Source organism: Gossypium hirsutum, chromosome D04, assembly GCF_007990345.1.
Source record: "Gossypium hirsutum isolate 1008001.06 chromosome D04, Gossypium_hirsutum_v2.1, whole genome shotgun sequence".
NCBI classification, from domain to species: Eukaryota; Viridiplantae; Streptophyta; class Magnoliopsida; order Malvales; family Malvaceae; genus Gossypium; species Gossypium hirsutum.
The window spans coordinates 25,067,994-25,093,571 of record NC_053440.1 but is presented as its reverse complement, the minus strand read 5'-3'; the positions used below and the strand labels follow the sequence as shown (position 1 = coordinate 25,093,571).

Below are 25,578 nucleotides of genomic sequence, written 5' to 3'. Positions count from 1 at the left end.
AGACATTTGATAGGAATGCTTATTGTTTTTTAGGAAAATGGATGCTATCCACACTTTTGCTAGAGAAGGAGAACTGGATAATTTGCTTAAATGCATTGAAAGTGGTGTTTCTGTGCATTTGCAAGGTTTGTTTCTATTTAGTTGTTTTTCCTCTTTTAAAGAAAAAACTAGACTTGCATACATGGGTCTGAAAGACTTTGCTTAATCAAGTAACTTGTTTGCATTTGATGCTTGCAGATAGTGAAGGGAGGACCCCGATGCATTGGGCTATAGATCGTGGCCATCTTAAAATTGCTGAAGCACTTCTTAGCAGGAATGCTGATGTGAATGCTAAGGTAATTATTGTATCACTGTTACGGTTTTACTGGTATTCACCTCCTAACCTATTTATGTGTGCTGAAACTATCACTGTCTGATGTATCTGTAATACACAAAAACAAATGTGAAATAACTTTCTTTAGAGTGTTTTTGAACCGTTTTCAAAAGCATACCGAAGTAAATAAGAAATTTTTTTATGTTAAATGGTGCACAATGCTCTATATTTCTCTTTTCTCTTTCTGGTGTTGTAAGCATTGTTGTTAAAATCTTTGTTTTTTCTTTCTATTGGAAGGACAATGAAGGTCAAACCCTATTGCACTATGCTGTTATGTGTGAGAGGGAAGACATTGCCAAATTTCTTGTAAAACAAAATGCAGAAAAAGATACGAAGGATAACGATGGCAACTCTCCAGTCGACCTATGTGACTCAGATTGGCCTTGGTTGCAACATGCGGGCAAAGCGGAATGACCTGTGTTTTATTCCCAAGTTTGGTTTCAGTTAAAAAGTACTTGAAAAAATTTCTCATGGATGTAAATTTGGCGTTTTGGGCCAACAATCTAAGGACGTCAACTTTATCTTTTTCAATATTAGATTGTAGTTTTTATCAAAATTAAGCATGGTGGCGTTAATGTTTAAATATTTTTAAATTTGTCTAATTCTTTTTCATTGCTTTTTCTCCTTAAATTGTTTTATTTATAAATTTATTATTCTAATAAATAAATGTCATGTTAAAAAATGAGAAAAATAGATATTCATTTATTTATAAATATTTTTATAATTTTCTATGTATTTTTATCAAAAAATAAATGTTTAAATTTTTTATTTTTTTAATTTTTGTTTTTGAATTTTAAGAATAAAGGTTAAATTGATATAATATGTAAAATTGAAGGTTAAGTTTATTGAATTTTTTAAAATTAGGACCAGATTAATAGAATTTATAAGTATTGTAGTATTATATATTATTATTTTAGTAAATTCATATAAAAATATTTAATATTAAGAATTTTATTAAATTATGTATTTTTATTAAATTATATTTAATAATAATTATGTTAAAATTATATTTTATAGTATTATATATTATGATTTTAGTAAATTCATAGAATATTTAATATTAATAATTTTATTAAATTATATATTTTTATTAAATTATATTTAATAATAATTATGTTAAAATATGATTAAATTATTTATTATTTATATTAATAATCTTATTAAAATTTAATAACAATAACAATAATCATCTACCTAAAAAAAATTCTGTTAAGGGTATTCTAGTCATTTTAGTTTTTTTCCTTATGCTATTACAACATCATTTCATTCAACTAAACACAAGAATACTATTATAGTTTTATTTCATTCCATTCAACCAAACAATTGAATAACTATTATGCCTCTATTCCATTATAGCTCTATTCCATTACAGCGAACCAAACGTGCCCTTAATGTTCGAACGGGGTTCGTTATCTGTCAATTACTCAAAACATCGATACATAAGCAATTTCAAGTCCGTTTTTATTAACACAATATAGTAAATAATCAATTTAACTATCATTAATACGATTATAATTCATACGAACTTAGCTCGAAAACTATAGTTGTAGAAGTAGAATTTGAAACTAATCCGAAGCTTTCGTCTTTCCTCAATTTAAGTTCGGTTGTTGTTTATCTTAATCTAAATAGATAATTCATTCAATTAAGCACTTCAAGTTAGTTCTTAAGCTCATAACTTGAAATTTAATCATTTTAATCCTCCATACAAGCTAGCCGAAATTCTTAAGGACTCATATCAACCCACTTAAATAATTAATTCATAATAATACCATGAAATTTTACTATTTTCATGAATAAGTCCTTAAACCTTAAATTCACTAAAAATCCCTTAACAAAACATGTTTGTTTAAAAACTACGATCAATAACCTATCAAATAACTTCAAAACATATTCAAAAACAACCATGACAACTCCCTCAACCTTTAACAGTTTTTCAAATTAATCCCCGGGCTAGCTAGATTAAGCTAAAACGAACTCAAGAACATAAAAATTATTAAAAACAGGACACAAAAGAAAACCATGCAAGAACAAAGTGTTGGTCGAACCTTCCTTCTCATCTAATGGCTAATTTAGGTTTTTGAAACAAAAATGGAAAAGACATATTTCTTTTGTATTTTATTTACTTAACTTTTGTTTTATTTACCAAATTACTACTTTAACTTTATTATTAATCAAAAATTTCAATAAAACCTTATTTATAACTATCCACTAACTTAATTATGGTATATTTACCATCTAAGTACATTAATTTACCTTTTCATAGCCTTTTAACCTTTTTAACAAATAGAAACCCACTTTTTCAACCTTTACGATTTAGTCTTTTTTACCTAATTAAACATTTAAACTTTAAAATTTCTTAACGAAACTTTAATATGGCCTTAAAATAATCTCGTAGGTATTAAATAAATATTAAAATTATAACTCACTCATCGAAATTGTGGCCCTAAAACCACTGTTTATAACACTACTAAAATTTGGTTGTTACATTTACCAGAAATACAGTTCATATTGTGCATATATCATATTTATCATACAACTCAGATCAATATTTTTATGCTAGTAGAACATCAAAAATCTTATTTTAAAGCTTAATTAATGCCTTATGGACACTACGGAAGCCCTATGTCCGACCTGAGCGATGCTTACGCCCCTAGGGTAAAATTTAGAATTTTGAGCCCACACGGCCCAACTAGCCCAAACCGTGTGTCTCACAAGGTCCAACACACGACCTGGCACATGGTCGTGTGGCGTCGACAGTTCAGATTTTTGGCTTTCGCATATCATTGTTTTCTTAAGTTTTCATTACACACCTGATCCCATTTTGACATGAAAGCAACCACGAAACTTTTCGAACTTAGAAATGTCATTTAATACGCTTAATTAATAACAATTATATGAAAATTAAATCAAATATTCAACAAAACACCCACAAATGGCTTCCAATAACGTAGAAAACTTACGCTACCAAAACGACAACCAACCGATGCTTAAAGGGCTAGAGGGTCGCTTAATGCCTCTTCTCCTTCTCCTAAAATGCATCAAAGTCATTAATAAAACACACAAAACAGACTTAACGCAACCCCAATGCAGTCCCAAACCTCAACGCCCAACAACAAAACGACAAACACATAGAATATAGAATAAATACACTTTACCCTTAGAATGGCAGCCGACAAAACGAAAATAAATGCTCCAAGAATTACAGCAGCAACACAAAATGGAGAACAAAAGTATATAAAAGAGAACTAACCTCACAAGGAAGAAAAGAAAAACGAAATTGACGAGAGTGTAACAAGAAAGTAAGAACATATTTCAATAGCACGAGAAAAAGAGAATGGCGGTGTGAAAAAGAATGGGGAATTGAGGGAAACAAACGTGCCAAAAGTGGAAGTAGGTCTTGGAAAAATAATAAAATAAAAATGAAATAATAATAAAATAAAATAAAATAAAAGCATAAAAGGTGGAGGAACGGGGCAATTTACACAAAAAAGCCCTTTTTTTAAAAAAATTTACTGAAATGGGCCCATTATTTAATTATTTACTGGAATGGTCCATTTGTCGACAAATCGCGTCCACGTTAGCGCGATGTCAGGGGACGCGCCCTCTAGGACGCGATTTTCTGCCACGTCAACAAAGCGAGCTGACGTGGCCGCGATTTGTCCCACGCATGAACAGTGCTGCAACGGTAAAAAATTTGACCGTTGCCCCCCAACGGTAAAAAAAAAACTATAAATACCCCCACCCTTTTTTTTCACAAACTAATCCTCTCTCAAATTTCCTTTCAATTTCCTCTCAATTTCCTTCCAAATTTCTCTCAAATCCATATTTAATTTCAATTTTCTCTCAAGTTCTTCTTAAATTTCTCTTAACTCCCTTTTTTTAAATAATTTTAAAAAATTTTTTAAAAATTTTTTTAAATCGTAAAAATTTGTACGATTTCAGCAATGGCCGAAGAATTGACTCATCTTGATAAGCATCACATATCGGTGGAACAAATGAAAATGGTAAATATTAAATTTAATTTTTAAATATTATTTAAGAATTTTTTATTTATGCATTTTTAGATAATTATTAATTTATTATTTGTTATAAAAGTCTATAGATCGGGTATTGGAATGCAATATCCGGAATATGCATGGTCCTCCATCACCGTTGGTAGAGAACTACCTGCGGGAAGCGGGTTTTTGGCACGTGGCGATGGTAGGCCGGGGATGCAAGGTGGACCCGAAACTAATCAGTGCGTTGATCGAGAGGTGGAGACCCGAGACGCACACATTCCATCTTCCATGTGAAGAGTGCATTATCACTTTAGAAGATGTTAGTCTGCAATTAGGATTGCCGGTGGACGGGTACCCAGTCATCGGGTCTGCCCAATCTAGCGATTGGGGGCGGTGTGCTACGAGCTTTTGGGCGCTATTTCGAAGAAAATGGAGGGAGGTAAGATCGAGATGGGCTGGCTACGTGACACATTCCCTGATCCGGATGAAGATTCAACCGAAATTGAAAGAATTCGATATGCTCGGGCATACATTCTTCAATTAATTAGAGGTTATCTGATGCCCGACACGTCACGGAGCCGCGTACATCTAAGATGGCTGCTGAAACTTGTTGATTTTAGAGCAGACGGTGAATTGACTTGGGGGTCTGCCATCTTGGCAACGTTATATCCAGAGATGTGTAGAGCGACGCGACTGAGGAGAGCAAAAATCGGAGGTTGCCTGCAGTCATGGGCACAGTTTCGCTTTTCATTTCTACGTCATCGAGTGGACCACCCATATACATTCTCACTCATAACGAGGTAAATTTTATATTAGATTTTACAATAATTATGTAAATTTTTAAAAATAAAAGTATGCTAAAAATTTATTTAATTAGGTGGAACCATCCGGCAAGTCATGCTCGATTACCTACCTCTCTTGAAGATATACGACTTCTATTGGACCAACGGTCGAAGCACAAGTAAGTATTAAATAAAATAGATATTTCCATACAAGTAATTAGGCATATAACTAATATTTCTATCATGTTCATATAGTTTCAATGGACACCATACGAGGATCCGGCAATTCGGGCAGTAATTCCGGAAGAGTTATTACAAAATCCACAAGCTTGGCACGTGAAAGTCGTGTTGATCAACTACGCAATCGTGGAGCTGCACCAGTCAGACAGAGTGCTACGACAGTTTGGATGTAGACAACTGATTCCCGTGGATCCTGACGTGTTTGACGATCAACACAAAGTCGACCTTCGACAATTGAACACGGATTGACCGAGATACTGGTCCGAGTACATGGAAATGTGGGAAGATCAGTATGAATATATACCTACTCGGGAACCAATCATCGTTTCGGAGTTAGCGTGCGTTCTAGAATACATGCCATGGTTTAGGATCCATGGCAAGCCGTATTTACTGACGCTAGAGGAGAGGCAGCAGCAAATACATGTCGAAAGGGAAAGGCACGGGCTTCTAAATCCAAGACGACAAGACGACGAAGGCAGCCCCTCAACGAGGCCCAAACATTCACCCGACTCATCATCAGCGGCCATGCAATCACCAGGCCCAATGAGAGCACCGACACAGTCACCCGACGCAGCAGTTCAACCGATGATACCCACGCAACTGCCTTTTCAGATGATGCCAGGTGTATTTCCTAGCCCTAATGTGTATCCTAACCCTTATATGTATCCTTTTCCGAGTCCTATGGCAGGTTGGAGCCAAATGCCTGGTTCAGCTCCATTTCCTGTTATGCCGAGTGGACCGCCAATGTATAGGCCAGCGGCGCACGAGGGATCGCAAGAGGGGCTATCGGGGAGCTCTCCTTTTTACCAATCCCCACTAACGTATGGGTTCAAACACCGTCGCCGTTGTGATGCAAACACCTCCACATACACTATTCTTTGAAGGTGGATCATCGTCCTAAGTCTGACAACCAGATGCCATATCGGAAGAACCAGAATCCCCACCGGAGGAACAACAACTGCCGCCAGAAGCTAGAGAAAGGAGGATTCAACGCGTAACCGTCGACGGCTGCCATGTGGCACTGAATCCCCCGGGCATAGACATTGATTGCCGTATTTAAATTTATTTGTACAAATATTTTAAATAAATTGATATTATTTTATGTAATAAAATAAAATTTTTTTGAGTTATTTTGATATTATTTGATGTAATAAAATAGAAAAAATTTTGAGTTATTTTGATATTATTCGATGTAATAACACGAGCTTAATTAATTTGTACAAATATTTTGAATATTTTGATATTATTTGAGAATTCTACTAACCATTAATACAATTATCAGTTAATATTTTTACATTCACATAATGTTAGATTTGAAAAAATGTTTTGACTGTTACTAACAATTAATACAATTATCAATAAATAATTTAAAAAATATAATTTATTTACAATTACATTCAACTATTCCGATTATGGCATGATCGGCTTGTATGGCCTGGATTCCTACGCCATCATCACAACTTCTGTTGACTGGTTGTTTCTCGGATATCCATATTGTTACGCACTTTAGTAGAGCAAGGCCGACCCTTTGGTTTATGACGCAATTCTCTATCCGGTAACAGCTTAAAAGGAGCAAGAGATACGAGCGGCCACTTACGTTCATCTAGGACCGGTGGGAAAACGTGTCTCCAGACGTTGTACATGTTTTCTAATTTTTCCACTTCGTCCACATAGCTCATCGGATCCAGCCGGAGATTCTGACAAGCTGCAATAACATGAGCACATGGATAACGAAGTGCATCAAACATCCCACAGTCACAAGTCCTATTTCGCAAGTGTACACGATATTGCCCGCCAACAACACATTGGTACAGTCTGTCAAACTCTGTCACGCGAAACCAAAAATTGTCTCGATCGTGACACACTGTGTACATGGTGTTTGCCCTCGCCTTGGCCTTGTTAATTTCTTGAACTACCTTACTACACCATACATGGCCTCCCTACATCTGGCTTGCATAACTTGCTGTTCGCTTTGGAAATAGCGCCGCCAAACGAAAATATGTTTCTCGCACAACCGATGTTATCGGTAGATGGCGCGTTCCTTTAAAAACAGAATTTATGCATTCAGCCAGGTTCGACGTCATATGGTCATATCGTAGGCCGCCGTCGTATGCTTGTGCCCACTGTTCGAAACGTATGTTACAAATGTAGTCTGCCCCTTCTCCGTTAATTGAACGTAAAATTGCCAACATCTCGTGGAAACGATCTTTATTTATTTCATACCTTGCCAATATAAGATCATAGCGAATAATTTATACCACTTCTACCAATAAAACTAATTCAAATTGACAAACGAAATAACACAGATATAGACTAAATACCCATGTTGGTCACTTGTCGTCGTTCGCTCTTAGATGAATATTGCCTGTAGTAGTTCGAAGCAATGTGTCTTAGGTAATATCTATGGTGTGTGCACTGCCATAAGCTTCCCTGTCGATCAAATGCAGTTAGTATACCGGCGCCCCGATCTGAAATAACACAGATATCAGGTTGGGGGCACACATGCCTCCTTAACCTAGAGAGAAAGAAATCCCAGTCATCAGACGACTCCCCTGGTGTTATTGCAAATGCAATTGGAAGAATTCTCCCACCGTCATCCTGTGCCACTGCAAGCAATAGCCGATGAGTATACCTACCGAACATAAAGGTACCGTTAATTTGTACCAATGGCTTGCAGTATGAAAATGCGTCTCAGCATTGCTTAAAGGTCCAAAACAGGCGTTTGAACACTTGGCATCCACGTAGCAATCGGCCGTTGTAGTACGCATGTTCCGTTTCAAGGTCTGTGATGGCACCTGGGACGTATCTCTCTAGCACCTGACACCACTGTCATATTTCATTGTATGAGGCGTCCCACCCACTATGCATCTTCTCAAACGCCTTTTGCTTAACTATCCAAGCCTTGCGGTAAGAGGGCGTGTACCCCATTTGGCTTATAGGATAATATAATATTAGAATAAATAAAATTAAATTAATTAAAAATATTATCCAAGTGATAAGTAGCTCTTATCCATTTATTATTTTCTACATGCTTTTGTAAAAAAAGTTCCATTAGATTATTTTAATTTTAGATTATCAAAGCCTTAGCAAAAAACAAAAACTTGGAAGTCATTCTTTTAAAAAATAACAAAAATTACTAGATTATGACCTAAAAAATAGGTGAAAAAAATCTTTTGTAACAAATATATTTAATAAAAGTTCATAAAAATTAGATGATGCTTTTGTTCAAATGGTAAAGTTAAATATTTAAAATTTATTATGTCACACTTTCAAATTTATAAAAAGCACCATAGAGGCCTATGTATTAGGAGTCGGATTACATTTTGCCCCTTCTACTTAAAAATGGGCAAATTAATCATTATGTGTTAGATCAAAGAGCAAATTGACTCTTATGTTAAAAATTTCATCTATTTCATTGTTAAACACTAGATATATCCACATGAGATACATGTGGTACACCACGTGACACTATTATATTATTTCGTCAGTCATGCTAGTTTTTAATAATACAAATAGATGAAATCTTTAACAGAAAGGACCAATTTACTCCTTAATCTAACATACATGGAGTAATTTGCCCATTTTTCAATAGATAGGGCAAAAGGCAATCTGACTCATAGTACAGGGGCCTTCATAATACTTTCATAAGTTCAAGTATTACTATGATTGAGTTCTTATTGATTTATATAGTCACTACACCAAAGCAGGCTTTTAGCGGCGCTTGGACAAAAAGCGCCGGTAAAAATCGAGCATTCGCGGCGCTTCATGGAAATCGCCACTAAAGATCGAGCATTAGCGGCGTTTTTGAGCATTCGCGGCATTTTTCAGAAAAACGCCGCAAAAAACTAAAGCTCAACGGCGTCGTTTTCTTACCTTTCGGGGCTTTAGCGGCGTTTTCAAAAAAACGCTTCTAATGCTCGGGGATTTAGCGGCGTTTTTTCAAAAACGCCGCTAATGCTCGGGCTTTAGCGACATTTTTGAAAAAGCGCCGCTAATACTCGGTGTTTTAGTGGCGTTTTTTAAAAGGCGCCGCTAATGCTCGGTGTTTTAGTGGTGTTTTTTAAAAGTCGCCGTTATGCTCGGGGTTTTAGCGACTCTTTTAAAAAGCGACGCTAATACTTGGGGTTTTAGCGGCGTTTTTAAAAAAGCGCCGCTAAAAACATTTTATCTTAATTGGTTTATTTATATTAATTAAATAAAATTCAATTTATTTCTAATTGAATATTTAAAATCTTCAAAAAAATAATGACACGTAGAAATAATTTGAAATAAAACACATGAAAAAATTAAAATACTATTATTTAAAATAATTTTAAAGTTTTTTGGGTATATATTAAAAAATTTCTTATATAATCGTAAAAGAGATAGTATTAATTTTAAAATATTGAATTAATTATCACTATAGTTTAGGGTTTTTGATTTAAGGTATATGATTTATTTAAGATTTAAAACCGGTTTAGGAGTTACTATTTTAAGGTTTAGAGAGTATGAATTTAGGAATTATGGTTTAAGGGTTGAGATTTAAGGTTTAGGGGTTAGAGGTTAAGAGTTAAGGATTTAAGGTTTAGAGATTTAAGGGTCGGGTTAGGGTTTTGGGTTTAGATTAATTATTTTTTAATTTATATTTTAAATATGTTATTATATAATTGTAAAAGAGATAATAATAAATTAAATATATTGAAATTATGAGTATATTTAAGAGATATATAATAGATAGACTTTATATGTGTTGAATGGTTAATTTAGGGTTTAAAATTAAGGTTTACTTGACATTTGTTAAATGATAAAACTTTATACAATTAATTAATATTTTTATATTTTAAAAAATTTAATCTAAACTATTTAATATATTTAAATATTAATTTAAAAAAGGTAAACAATATGAAAACGCCACAAAAATCATTTTTTCTCCCCTGTAATCCCTAATCTTCCCATGGCCAACAATATTTTCTCAGTTGCCACTCTCCAACAAACACTCTGCACTCCCATGGCTGAAATAACAACCCAAAACCTTTTTATTACCAGCGCCAACAAAGCTTTGCTCTTTCTCCATCTATCAAAGAACACACTACTCTGCATCACACACCGACGAAAAGAAAAAATATGGGTTTTGAGAAGGGAGCTTCATTGTTGGAAGATTTGATAGAAAAAGCTGGAGGCTGTGCTGTGATGGATGGGGGTTTTGCTACTCAGCTTGAGAGTCATGGTGCTTCCGTTAATTTTAAGGTTTGGAGCGCCCTTTGCTTGATCAAAGACCCTCACCTTATCAAGCAGGTACCTTTCGGTCTTCTTTCTCATTCAGCTTTGTTGGAAAATATGTACATTGCTGTTCTGCAAATGACTCCAGGTCAAAAACAGGGTATAAAGTTTGAGACTTGGTTTTAGATTTTGAATCAACGTGGAGTGTTCATATGTGCAGGTTCATCCGGAGTATTCGGAGGCTGGTGCAGATATCTTGGTTACTTCATCTTACCAGGTTTATTTATTAGTGTTTTTCATATTCAGCCGAATGACTTGATTTGTTAGGCTAATGTGTGATCTTCTGCCTTTCATATATTCACAATATGGATCTGGTGAAAAGGATAGGAGCTAAATGCTTCCTTTTTCTATGCAATAGGTCCACCACTTTCTTGTGAAAATTCATGGAAAATATTCTGATTTTTCCCTAAGTTTGGCTTATTAATGAACCAGACAGAAAATAATGTAGTTATCATCTGTATATGTTCATCTGCAATGATTGATTCCTTGGAAACAAGCAACATATCTTTGTAGAAACTTGCCTGCCTTCATATTAGGAAGAGTAATTTATTTGAGATCATATGGTAAATGATAAACCCAATTTTAATTATAATTATTCACATATTCCAGATTTGAAGGCTGAAGAAAACAATTGTTATCTTCTTGAAATTGATTATGGCTTGCTACCAAAAAAAAAACTGGAGTTTATCAGTTGACCTTGAATATCCTGTTTTTCTCCTAATTTTCTATCTCATAGTTTCCTCCAATTTATATTACAGGCTACCATTCCTGGATTCCTTTCCCGGGGACTATCCCTTGAAGAAGGGGAGTCATTACTAAAGAAGAGTGTCAAATTGGCAGTGGAAGCCCGTGATAAGTTTTGGGATGGTGTCGGATGTATTCCTGGGAATAGCTACAACCGAACTTTAGTAGCAGCCTCAATTGGAAGTTATGGAGCATATGTGGCTGATGGATCGGAATACAGGTTCGGGGAATTTGTATAACTTGTAAAGATTTTCAAAATCTTTTAGATATCACACATCTTTCATTTGCTTAACATGATTATATTGTCTGCATGTGCTCTGTCTTTTCCTTCAGTGGGTGCTATGGACCAGGAGTAAACCTGGATAAGCTGAAAGATTTTCATTAATGAACAGCTTTCTTTGTGTTTTCTTAAATGGAAAAGCCTTTTGCTGTCAATGTAAAGAGTAAGAGCCAAGTGTATAAAAACACCATGCTTTCTTTGGTTCAACATTCTCCACTCAACAGGCGTTGTTGATGCAAGTAGACCTAGAAAAGGGATGGACTTCAAAAGGGCGAGTTTATCTCGATTCCATTCAAAAATCGACTGTACCAACTTATAATTCTTAAATCAAAATTGAACCTATTTTGGAATAAAATTAACTACACCCAATTGACTTTTTTCAATCGGTAAGTTGTAAAAGAATTGAAAATTTATATAAATTTAAACACATTATAAATGTTGCTAACTTATCAAATTAGATAATAGCTATATAAATATGGATGATGTGTTTAAATTTGGTTAAAATAAGCTATTAGTCATTTTATTTCTATAGAATTTGAGATTTAATCCATATGCTTTAAAATTTATCATTTTAGCATGTTTATTTTCCATTAATTGCTTTTTTTTTCTAAGAAGAAGTAATCTTCTTCATTCGCACTGCTATTTTTTATTTCTGGAAATCCAACTATTTTAAATTTACAACAGCATTCATAAAATTGCATTAAGATATTAATTTTTTCTTTCATGCTCCCAACTAGTTTGGGAAGTTCATTTGTTGACTCTTTACATGTTTGGATAATGCGGTCACAAAACTTATGGAGGACAGTTATACTTTTTGCTTTCGTTAATGAATAGCTTTCTTGTCTTTATCTGTGCCCTTATCAAATAAGATTTTATTAGTTAAGGGATGTTTTCTGGATCAGCCTTCAATTGATACTGTAAACAATTTTCTTATGTAATTCTAATATAGAATGTATCTTGTTTTAATAGCTCTAATGCATGGCGATAAGGAGTCATTAGCATTTTTATTAAGTTGTTTGGATTTGCAGGGGAAAAATGAATTGCAAGTTTATTTCACTTTCTCAGTAACTTACCTTGTTTGCCCTAAAAAGTTGTGGTATTTAATACAACAAAATTAGTATTAAATATCCGTATACTTTTAGCTACAGTTTTTGAATATGCAAAAAATGCATCGATAAAAATGAAATAAGATAAATGAATAGATAATATGGATTATTGCTTGCAACTTCCTTCCTTTTTTTCTTTTTTTTTTTGGAAATATGCAACTTCCTTTCTTGGTTGTCTTTCGTTGGCAATAAAGTTTGCTTTATTTATATTGCAATGTTAATTACTCTTTTATCTCAAACCTACTTCATTGCTCAGAGAATGCATATTCTTCTACATCTGACATGATGGCCTTTTTATCATTACATTTTAAGCCTTTTCTACATCTGACATGATGGCACATGTAGGGTGATTGAAAATGAGTATTTAGGTCTGAGAAATGGCATACTGGATCAATCAGCCATACTGCTTTCAAGCCATGGTTATCTAACTTGCATGAACTGCAAAGTAAGTCAAACTTTTTGTAGTAATTTCAGGAATAACATATCCTTCTTTGTTTTGAAGTGTTCGATCTATTTTTGTTAGCTTGGCACTGCTTATGCTTAATTTAGTCTTCATACAATTGTTATAATTTGGTTATCAGCCAGATTTATGATTGTTTTCTACTGACTCATTTATGATTGTTTTCTATTTTTATTGATTTATGTAATCAATCTCAATTCTGCTTTTTGTAAATTAATACTATTGTTCCTTGTTAAAAAATTGAATAGTTTAGACAATCATTAGAAAGAATGCCTATTTGTGACACATGGAAGAGCTATGATTGAGATTGTTTGTTAGTATGGTTCAACCTGCTACTAAAGCTGCACATAATTGTTTGTTATATAATTTTTTTTGAGCCTTAATGGCTATATATAATTTTTATTTTTAACATCTCTGTTGTTTACCAAGTTTGTTAGTTTATCTGATCATTTGGTTTTTCATCCTTTAGATATTGAGAGCACGTTTAGTTCGCTGTAATGGAATAGATGTATAATGAAATAGAGTTATAATGGAATAGAGGCGTAATAGACATTCAATTGTTTGGTTGAATGGAATGGAATAGAACTGTAAATAGTATTCTTGTGTTTGGTTGAATGAAATGATGTTGTAATAACATAAAGAAAAAAAATGACTAGAATACCCTTAGCAGAATTTTTTTTAGGTAGATGATTATTGTTATTGTTATTAAATTTTAATAAGATTATTAATATAAATAATAAATAATTTAATCAAAATATATAATTTAATAAAAATATATAATTTAATAAAATTCTTAATATTAAATATTCTTATATGAATTTACTAAAATCATAAAATATAATACTATAAAATATAATTTAAAATAATTATTATTAAATATAATTTAATAATAATATATAATTTAATAAAATTCTTAATATAATTATTCTTATATGAATTTACTAAAATCATAATATATAATACTATAAAAATAATATATAATCTACTTTATTATTTTTAAACTGAAATACATATTTAATGTGCTAAAATATCATTAGTGAAACAAATAATTTAATTGTTCTACAATAAAAAAATATTAGCAATAATAAATATCTTAAGAATTATATTTTGCATAAACATAATATTCATATATTAACAGAAAATTACATGAAATTCATAAAATTTTATATCATAATTCATATGTTATACAGTTTTACAACATCAAAAAGTTAGAACATTGTAATGACATACCATCCCAAATATTACAAACAGAAAAAGTTATCAAAATATCATCAACAGAACCATGATTTTTAATGGTCAGCAATAAATTTTCTGACCCATTCCAATCGCACATCAGAAGGTAAATTAAACAAAATGAGCATTTGCGTTGGATGATCTGGAATTTTGCTCAATACTCGATAGCGCTCATCCACAATTAAACCTTCTATTTCACATAAGGTTGGATATAAATTTATAGCTTTTTCTTGGATGATTTGGAATTCTTCTGACTTTTGTTGAACTACCACATCGGAGGCAATACTCCTACTGATTTGTTCGCCAACGGCCCGCATGTTTTCTGCCAATAAAGTGGTAGCATCATGAAATGAAAAAGAAATATGATCATTTGCATCAGAATTTTTTCTTCTTCTTTGAAGATGTGGAACCCCCTTGGTGACTATCTGGTTGCGGTTCTGTAGCAGAAACATCGATGTCATCCAAAGAGACATCAGCTTCGCAGTCATAGAATTCGTTTCTTTCTTCATTAATATCTGTAGTAGCTACATCCTGAACATTTATTTCTTTAATAACATCAGCGGCTGTTTGAGCATCTTTTCCAGTCGCTCGATCTTTTGCGTAGATGACAGTAAGTTGGTCATAGTAAGGGAAACTACGATGTCTGAATTGACCAGCTTCTTTATGACTTTATAAAAATAAGGAATTCATATTAGTTATAAGTTTGGTCAAAATAAGATAATAAAGACTTGAAATAATTCTTACATTTAAATAAGAGTTCCAAACCGCATCTTCAGCAACAACGAGCTGTCTATGCTCATCCCAACCAAAACCGCTATTGTTTTGACCATTAAGCATGTCATACACGATTGATCAATCCCTTTTCAGTATCCTAATCCTCGATTCAATATTAGGTCTAGCCTTCAACATTGCATTGGGTAAAACTTTTTCTAACATTTTTTCCAACTCGTTTAAATAACCGGCTTTGAACCTTATATCATCATTAAAGGTTCTAACATTGTGCAAGTCCACCATACAGTAAACCAACGCTGCATCTTCTTCTGGAACCTATTTCCTTTTGGTTCCTTGAGAAGTTTGAGAAGAAACATTTGATTCTAAAACACCTGACATAATTATCTTAAGAAAAAAAACAAATTAAAATTAAGTTTAATATATCATTAATCAAAATGTGAACACTTTATAAAATTAAAATTAAGTTCAATATCATGAATCAAAAGCTCAATACTTTATAAAATTATAACACATGATGAATGAAGAGAAATTAAATTATAATTCAACAAGTTTAGTACAATACAAAAAACAATTCAAACACCACCAAAGTTTCACAAACTAGATACATAAAATAACATAAACAAATTAACTCAAACTCATTTTGTCCTTAAACCTAACTAATTTCTAGATGCTTGCGATTCATCGAACATTTGGTTGGTTAGTTCCATCCTCCAAGTAACCCATGCATCCGATGGATGAATATTTACGATATTCAGTTCATCGTCATCTACCACATTACTAGGTAATCCTTCTCCTAACTCTGCTTCAATAGGATCAATACTCATATGGGTTCGAATAAAATTATGAAACAAACAACATGCAATAATGATTCTATTGTGCACCCTTACAGGATAGAATGATGGACTCCTAAGTATTCTCCATCTAAGTTTTAATAACCCAAAGCATCTTTCAATAACATTATGTGCTAAAGCATGTTTCATATTAAAAAATTCTTCCGGAGTACTTAGCTAATAACCCTGACGCCACTCATTCAAATGATATCGTTGTCCTTTAAAAGGTGCAATAAATCCCTCACAATTTGTGTATCCAGCATCAACTAGATAATAACAACCTATAAAAAAACTTTTTTTTTAAATGATTAATTCCCCAATAATGTTTTGATCTTAAAGAACAATTCAAAGTCCTCTAATTTTGTACTTTACCATGAGGAACTTTTAGTCCATGTCTCCTACTAGTGGCATCTCAAAGAACTTGTCCATCAGCAACAGAACCTTCCCCACCAGGAAGAACATATACAAATTGCATATCAGGTGTACAAACACCTAACATATTTGTTACTATGTCACCTTTTCGCGTTCGATATCTAGGTTTATCAACTGTTGGAACCCTAATCTTGATATGGGTTCATCTAAAGCACCTAAGCAATTCTATATCACATGTATAAAACATTGAGTTAGGATACTATATTTAAATCTAAATCAATTAAATTATGTAGAAGTTATATATAGAACTCACTCCAATACCTTAAACCATTTCCATCTTGAGTCTGTAGAATTAGTTATAATTGGCTCTGTCTTTTTAAATAACACATCTTGTAAACATATGACAACATTTAAAACATGGTGAAATGATCTGCTAACAGTTTCCTCGGACCTATTAAAGTGATGCTTGATAACTCGATTTTTAAGGTGATGGGAAATGAGATGTAAAAATATTGCCACTTGCTCATCAACAAGCATGTTCCTTGACGACTTCAATCCCCCTAACGTTTGTAACATCTCACATAGTTTAAAAAAGGCAATTTTATTCATCCTAACTTGTTCAATACAGGTCTCGTCACTAGCATTTATAAGCCTTTTCACATAATCTCATTTTGCATTTTGCATAAAAGTCTAAAATATAGGACCTAATCCTTGGTCTATAAGTATGTAGGCTATGGATGGCACCCAATGTAAGTAAGAACCAACTCGCAATTCTACAGATTTACAACCATATTGTCAATGCAATACCAATTCTTTTACGCCTCACACTTTGTCCTACTAAAGGCAGACGAGCCATTACTGTAAGATATTAAAGTGTTATATATCTTCAAATCGTAGTAAAAGGGTTACATTTCTCCAATACTAATTTCAATAACAGTAAAATAAAATTAAAAAATTTAATTATCAAAGAACTTACAGTGATTTAGTGAATACAAGACGCTCAACTGTGGGTGGAGGAAGCAATCAAATAAGCCAAAGAATTCAAGTTGCAATAACACACTATCAAAGAAAAAATGAACAATACAAATTTAGAATCTTTACGAAGCAAAAAATAGAAATTAAAATTATATTTGCAACTTGAAATTCATTTCTTTATCAAATTAGTTGTCATGATATAAAAGCACTTTAGGCCTCGATAATACAATCACAGATGGCATGCCTTAGTCTATTAACCAAAACCTTATGTAGAATTAGACTATCCTTGTGAGGTGAACAAATTTTGAAAATAGTCTAGAGCAATTTGCATAAATTATTCGTCCTCAAAATCTTTGATCATGTTATTATGTTGATGCTTTGTAGGTATGTAGGTATATATATAATTGAGCTAAAATTAAAATTTCACCTATATATTGAATTAAAATTAAAATTATATTTATACAATTGCACCAAAATAAAATTTTTAAATCACATTCTACATCAAACTAAAACAATTAAAGACTTTGTAATTATTAAACGGTATTTAATAATTAAATATATAATTTAATTATTTTTATTTTAATACATTAGAATATTAAAAATAAAAAATTTAATTTAATTATTTTAATTAAATATATAATTTAATTAGTTTTATGCATTTAATTATTTTTATTTTAACAAATGCATTATTTAATCAATTGGAATATTAAAAATAAAAAATATCCAAAATTTACTTGAATTACAAAAATAAACAAATGCATAAAACCAATCTATAACAATAAAATTAAAACTTGAATAATAATTAAAAAATAATAGTTAAAATTAAAAATAATAAAAATAAGCTGTTTTGCACTAACTATTACAGTAGTCACTCAAAACTGATTTGCACTAACTATTACAACCACCTTAGTCAACTAAACAAATAATCGAACAAGATATGAAACAAACAAGCTAGTCAAAACACTAGTTGCGCATATTCTCAGTAGAAATCAACTCTTAAAACTTGATCAATCCCAATTAATCATCTGCTAACAGTTTGACTTCCATGCTTATCAAACAGTTTACTAGTGTTTACTAGTGTAGATATATAGCAATATGACTATTCTCGATTAAAACAGTTTACTAGTGTTTGAGAAATTCAATTGGGAAACTAATAAGACATCTTAATTGACCTATGCTATCATTTTCTCAAACATGCCATAGTTAAACACTTTACAATGTTATTTGTTTAAGAGCTGCGAATTGCAATCTTAATCAACCTCAGGTTCTGCATGGCATAGAAAAAGAAACTGCATAGAAAAAGTAATCCATATACAAGAGGTATCTTTAGATACAAAAAGTAATCCATACTGTTTTGCACATACATATTTAACTTTATAAAGAGAACAATATAGCTTTCCCAACATTATTGATATATTTTTGTTGTAACGGTACATGAAACGAGCAACAACTTTCCCAACATTATAGATATCTTTTTGTTGTAAATATAGATTATTATGTGAAGGGAACAAATATATATACCGTGAGTGATAGATATCATGTCCGTCTCAAGTGTGTAGTTATTTTTCATTGTTTATTTTTCCTCAAAATTAAAGACTAGTATTTCGAAAAATAATGAGGAGCTCCATAGTTGCAAAAGAGCTTTATTTTACTAATACCTACAGCTAATGAAGAATGGCAAGAAATGGTGTAAGTTATTTGTCTAAGAGCTGCGAATTGCAATCTTAATCAACCTCAGGTTCTACAAAAGTGCAAATTATTTCTTTCTAAAATGAGAAACATATTGTCAATACAAAATCTTAATCGACCAACTAGCATCAGTATCCTCAATAAAAAGACTTGTCAATGATTAGACCTTTAAAACATTGACAGGAGGTATGCCTCAATGGGATCAGTACTTTAGTTTTAACATCTATAAACTGCTTTAAATCTAATTAGATCAAGAAACTGCATGGCATAGAACACAAAAGAAGGGCCAAGTAGAAAAAAGAAGGGCCAAGTAGAAAAAAACTATCCATATTAAAATCAGCAAAGGTTTGCAAAACTCTATATGGCAAGCTTAATGAACATAAAGTGATAAAGGAAACGCTATATTAAACTCTATATTAAACTCAGCAAGTGTAGATACAGGAAACGCAAGAATCCTGGGGTGGGATTAGTCATAAACTAATTAGAGATCAAAACAATGTTAAGCTTTGAACATAGCATGCCGGGACCATTCCATAAATATAGTCCATGAAAAGTTTAAGTGTAAACATATATTTAAGTGTACACATACATGATGCACTTTCACCTATTGAAATCTCTTTAGATAAAATGTTGCATTTCTTAAAACCCCAAAAGCTTTTACATCCCATATATCAAATTGGATATGTTAAAAACAATGTTTAACACAAAATTAAGAAGAAAAGCATATAATCTTTTTGAAATGCATCAAAACTACTTTGAAGCAAAGCCAGTTAAGAGAAATCAATACCGAACTTCTTTTTCTTTTCCAATCAAGAAATTTCATATACAAAGCATACTAAATTTACAGATTCTAATTTTTTTTCCTTTCATATCCAAGAAAAGGAACATTCAAAGTGAATATCAAATTTGCAAATTTGGGTTTTTCTTATTTCACCAAGATATCCAAAACAAAGCACAACCACAATAGGAAAAGTTCACATTTGCAGAACGAACAGACTTCTTTGAAGCTAAAGTAATCACTTTTAGCATGACAAAGACCTTTTATTTTTTTTTCATTTTGAACATTTTTTATACCATTTTCATGTTCATATTTGAAGTTTGAATGGATAAATACAAGAGATAACAACAACAAAAAGTGAAAACAGACAGCCCAAGAAGATGCAGAAAGTATATCAAACCAAATAATTGGAAAAACCTTTGCTTTGCTAGTTTATATCCAAATATGAAAGGGGAAGAGAAAAGTTGAAAGAACTGAAATAACTTTAACTAAAAAAATTAGAGAAAAAAATGGAATCAAAGGCACTTACTGTAAATAAGGACGTTCAACTAGAAGGAAGATGAAGATGAAGATGGCGAATGGATGCTTGATTTGTTGTCGATTAAGGAGCTAAATTCTAGGGTTCAGTTTGGGGATAAATGTTGAGGAAGAAATCTGCAAAAGTGAGTGAAAACGATGAAGAACAGACGCGTGCTATTTTGGTCCTAAAAGGGGAAAATGTTATTACGGGTGGTTTGGAATAGCAATTCAGACAAACGTGCCCGGAATGGCGAATTACAAGACCGCACAAAATAGGGACGGAATAGAATAGTTGACTGAATAGAAAACTGTGAACCAAACATGGAATAGGGATAAAATTACTGTACCGCACGGAATAGCGAAGGAATGGAATACCAATTCCATCAAACCAAACATGGTGTGAAGGTGTTGTAGAGGATTCAATCTCTTCAAGCTGGAAAAGCCAAGGCTTAGCACTTCTTCAAGTGGAGTGTTATTTAATTTTTCATTCCATGGTCGTTTATCTTAGTCGGAACTTGAATTTGGTGTTATTGAAACAGGGTTTTGTAGCTACCTTGTGTACTAGCTTTTTTAACCATGATTGTTAATTATTACGTGTTTTGTAGCTTCTTTTATATTTGGCCGAGTTAATATAGATCAGATGAGTTGTGAGGTAGATTGTTCATTTATTTAAACATAATATTTTAATTCTAAATTTAAATTCATTAATTTTTATATTTAGCTTTAAAGTTAAAATTTTAATAGAAATTTTAATTTAATTAATTTTTTATCCTTAAAAGTATATAGTTTAAAGTTTAAATTTCAAAAATAAAATAAAATATAATATTTATCATAGAAATAAATATTATTTAATTAAAATATTTTTTTAAAAGTCATGTTTTTAGCCGCGTTTGTGAAAAAGCACCGCTAAAAGTCATTTTTTGTAGTGGCGTTTGTGGTAGAAGCGCCGCTAAAGGTCATGGTCTTTAGCGGCGTTTGTGGTAGAAGCGCCGCTAAAGGTCATGGTCTTTAGCGACGTTTGTGGTAGAAGCGCCGTTAAGGTCATGGTCTTTAGCGGTGTTTGTGGTAGAAGCGCCGCTAAATGTCATAATCTTTAGCGGCATTTTTTCAAATAAACGCCGCTAAAATTAGCGACGTTGTCTATAACGGCCTTTTAAGCGCCGCTAACACTTTTAGTGACGCTTAAAAACGCCGCTAGAAGCCTAAAAAAGTACCGCTAAAAGTCTATTTTGCTGTAGTGAGTGTAAAAAGACTAAAACACCTTATAATAATATATCTTACTTTGTACATAAAGAGGTATTTTAGCAATTTTCATTGGTGTCTTATACTTGGTACATAAAGAGGTGTTTTAGCAATTTCCCAACTAAGGCCTGGTAATTGAACTTTTGGTAATCTATGATAAAAATAAAATAATTCTTTTAATGAAAAAACGAGGAAAATGATAAATAAATAAATAATGAGCTACTTATGTATAATTTTATTTTCAATTTTTTTATTTTATTTCTTTGAATATTATATTTTAAATATTTTACCTTTAAAATTACATTTATTAAACAATCTAATAATTTTTCATACTTAATTTCAAGAATATTAATAAGATTTTATAACTTAAATACAATACTTAATTTTTGTTATACAAGGCTTAGAACTACTCATATCTTCCTCTCCAACCCTTAAAGAGGAAGATAAATGAGCTTCAAAGTGCTCGAACCTACATCATCTTGCACTGGCAACAAATGTTAATGTCAATCGAGATAGGATTTAGTTAGCCAGTGCTTAACTTTTCAGCACTTAATTTTTTAATTTATTAAACAACATCTAAGTTGGTGTCAATATTCAAGGACTTAATATAAAGTATAGATTATAAGAATATTTTTTTATTTTTAAAATTTTATATAAAATCTATAAAATAATAATTTAAACCAAAAATAAATCTAAAAAAATCCTACTTAAATCTAGGACAATAAAGTTTCCAAAGGTTCAACTATGTTATTTAAACCAAAATCTCATTAGTGGTTTTTTTTATATATATAATTATAATCTTACATAATAATTTTTTCATCCAGTTATAGAAATGTTATAATCTAGTATCATATAATATTGTAAATACAAAATGGTTTAATTAAGGCCGGTTTAGATTCCCTTGGTTTTCTGAAAATGTAGATGATATTCATTGTATGTATATACATTCTAGATAAGCTTGGGGCAACACAGAAGAAACAAAAGGCTTTCAGGCTTGCTAAGTTAATATCAAAGTCATTACTAACCTCTTAATGTACTTAGTCAATTTATTTGAGCACATACCCTTCAAGGGTATTGCTCACTAAGTCAAAAGAAGAGTCGCTTTTAGCCTCTTAAGGCACTTAGCAACTTATTTAAAGCAAACACCCCTTGCAAATATCCTCACTAAGTCAATAGCAAAAATAAGGCTAACCTCTGAAGGCATTTAGCCAAATTTACAAGTTATAAAACAGACACCCATCATAGATAATGCTTACTAAGTTAATAATAGAAACCATTTCTAGCCTATTAAAGAATGTGCATAGTTTTTTTTTTTTTTATAAAAAGACCTAACATACAACACTAAGGCTTCGCCTCTACTTTTATCTCAGATAAGGCCACGTTATAAACTATTCCTCAACTGAGAGCAATTATTATGCATATACAAATATTATCTAAACTCATCAAAGGCCTACCTATTTCATCCCCACGCTATTAGGCTATTATTACAAAGGGCCTACACAAGAGGGCAAATCACCTATTTTATTTTCTAAAAGGAGGGGCTTGAGACAGAAAGGGGAGATTATTCATTTTAAAAAGATCCACTTCCATGGTCACTACGCACTTTCCGCATTGAACTAAATAGGGTGAATCACCTTAAATTCCAAACTCTAAATCTTAAATCATCAACGGTCATTTTGTACTTTAACACATCCACATTATAGATATGTCATACTCTAATATGGATTACAAAATGATTTAATTAAATTTGATTTAGATCCTCTTGGTTTTCTAAAATTGTAGATGATGGAATTCAATATATGTATATACGTTCTAGTTAAGCTTGGGACAACACAGAGGAAATAAAAGGCTTTCAGGCTTTCTAAGTTAATAGCATAGTTGTTGCTAGCCTCTTTAAGGTACCTGGTCAATTGATTTGAGCACACACCTTTTAATGGTATTGCTTACTAAGTCAATAAAAGAACAGCTTCTAACCTCTTAAGGCACTTAGCAACTTATTTAAAGCAAACACCTCTTGCAAATATGCTTGCTAAGTCAATAGTAGAAATACTGTTAACCTCTTAAGGCACTTAGCCAAAATTTACAAGTTATAAAACAAACACCCCTCACAGATAATGCTTACTAAGTTAATAGTATAAACCATTTCTAGCCTCTTAAGGAATGTGCATAATCTTTTTTATAAAAAGGCTTAGCGTACAACACAAAGGTTTCTCCCCTACTTTTATCTCGGATAAAACCACTTTATAACCTATATTCCTCAAGTGAGAGCAATTGTTATGCATATACAAATATTACCAAATCTCATTAGGGGGTCTACCTATTACATCCCCATGCTATTAGGCTATTATTACAAACGGCCTACATAAGAGGGCAAATCTCCTCCTCTTTTTTTTTTTTTTCTAAAAGGAGGGGCTTGAGATATAAAAGAGAGTTTTTTGCTTTAAAAAGACCCACTTCCATGGTCATCACGCACTTTTCGCCTTATACTAAATGGGGTGAAGCATATTAAATCTTAAACTCTAAATTCTAAATCATCAATTATCACTTTGTACATTAACACATCCACATTATAAATATGTCATAGTCTAATAGGAATTACAAAATAATTAAGTTAAAGCGAATTTAGATTCTTTTGGTTTTCTGAAACTGTAGATGATGGCATTCAGTACATGTGTATAGCATTCTAGCTAAGCTTGGGACAAAACAGGAGAAATAAAAGAAAGAAAATGAAATGCGATGGGATTTAGTTGTGGTGTTGGGGAATATAAATATTAGGATTGGAAAGCTCCATGAAAGCATAGAGACAAAGCAATAACTGAGATATATACCTTAACAATCCCTACTATACCTTCCATTATTTTCTCTTTTTCTTTTTAATGCCATTTGAAGAGGTAAACAAGATGCAATACAAAAACATCATTTTTGGTACCTCATATTCAGCTAAGTATGTGTGACATTTAGGGAATCTTCTGCCTTGTCAAGGACCTAGTCTTTGGAATTTTATTGGCCTAAAATAATAAACAATATTGTTTGATTTTCATTTACTTTTTTATTACACCTAAATAAGTTTTTAAGTTATAATTCGTGCCCAAATTAATTTTAATATGTAATTTATATCTAAATATATATATTTTGAACAATTTCATTATAGGTTTTGACTATATCTTTTTTTTTTGACACAATGTTTAGAATTATCCATAGTCCTTTCCCAATCCATAAATAGGAGGATAATGCGTTTCAGTGCACTTGAACCCATATCCTCCTACATTAACAACAATATCTATACAAATCGAGTTAAGACTCAATCTACATATCTAAGTATATTTTTAACGTGTGATTTAAAATAAGACTTCATTTAAATACAAATAAAAATATAAAGGTTTGTTTAGCTACGGTTACCATAAAAGAAGTTTGATGTAGGACATAATTTATAAGAATTGGGAGACACAAGAAAACCATACCCAGACATAATTGCATTTTTAATATGTTATATCTATGTGTGATAATTTATCAAGATATATTGAATGCTTTTTTTTATCGAGATATGTTAATAGATATAATAATAGTTATACTATATATCATATTTAGGTCCTTGAGTCAATTAGGAAATAATTAAAAAATTAAAATGCCTAAAATGTATGGACTAAAATCCGAATAATTTAAGTCTTTTAATAATTTTTATTTAAAAAAACAAATAATTTAAGCAACAAATTAAAAAAGAAATATTAAAATAGATAAATGATTAAGTTGAAATTTTTAAATTTTCTTTAAATATGACTTTACTCTTTGATATTGGTGTTGATTTTATATATTTTTTAAATAAGGTTAAGATATGTCATAAATCTCTATTTTTTCAGAAATTTAAAATTTAATCTTTGTATTTTTATTTTTTAAGAGTGTAATTTCTTTACCTTACATATTTCAAAGTTTAGATTAAACTACTAACATAATTAGTTTTTTTTTGTT

General features: G+C 31.7%; 2 protein-coding genes and 1 long non-coding RNA gene across 3 annotated transcripts; 2 read left to right on the top strand and 1 right to left on the bottom strand.

The window, feature by feature from the left end:
• Nucleotides 1-821, top strand: LOC107902331 (acyl-CoA-binding domain-containing protein 2-like). The gene is made up of 3 exons (XM_041091481.1): nt 1-125; nt 238-335; nt 611-821. Exons 1-3 carry the CDS (start codon nt 38-40, stop codon nt 785-787), a joined length of 363 nt encoding a protein of 120 aa, XP_040947415.1. The 5' UTR covers nt 1-37; the 3' UTR covers nt 788-821.
• Nucleotides 822-10,264: 9,443 nt separating this feature from the next.
• Nucleotides 10,265-11,883, top strand: LOC107903800 (homocysteine S-methyltransferase 1). Its single transcript, XM_016829971.2, has 4 exons — nt 10,265-10,667; nt 10,813-10,869; nt 11,411-11,616; nt 11,730-11,883. Exons 1-4 carry the CDS (start codon nt 10,497-10,499, stop codon nt 11,779-11,781), a joined length of 486 nt encoding a protein of 161 aa, XP_016685460.1. The 5' UTR covers nt 10,265-10,496; the 3' UTR covers nt 11,782-11,883.
• Nucleotides 11,884-14,863: 2,980 nt separating this feature from the next.
• Nucleotides 14,864-20,609, bottom strand: LOC107903801 (uncharacterized). Its single transcript, XR_001685963.2, has 4 exons — nt 20,381-20,609; nt 17,386-17,468; nt 15,220-15,591; nt 14,864-15,142 (listed from the first exon to the last, which is right to left on the bottom strand). It is a non-coding gene; the product is annotated as an uncharacterized lncRNA (long non-coding RNA).
• Between the last annotated feature and the right edge of the window lie 4,969 nt (nt 20,610-25,578).

Coding starts and splice junctions, on each gene's coding strand:
- LOC107902331 (XM_041091481.1), top strand. CDS start 38: ATGGATGCTATCCACACTTTTGCTAGAGAAGGAGAACTGGATAATTTG. Junction 126..237: donor TGTTTCTGTGCATTTGCAAG/GTTTGTTTCTAT, acceptor TGATGCTTGCAG/ATAGTGAAGGGAGGACCCCG. Junction 336..610: donor ATGCTGATGTGAATGCTAAG/GTAATTATTGTA, acceptor TTCTATTGGAAG/GACAATGAAGGTCAAACCCT.
- LOC107903800 (XM_016829971.2), top strand. CDS start 10,497: ATGGGTTTTGAGAAGGGAGCTTCATTGTTGGAAGATTTGATAGAAAAA. Junction 10,668..10,812: donor ACCCTCACCTTATCAAGCAG/GTACCTTTCGGT, acceptor TCATATGTGCAG/GTTCATCCGGAGTATTCGGA. Junction 11,617..11,729: donor GCTGATGGATCGGAATACAG/GTTCGGGGAATT, acceptor CTTTTCCTTCAG/TGGGTGCTATGGACCAGGAG.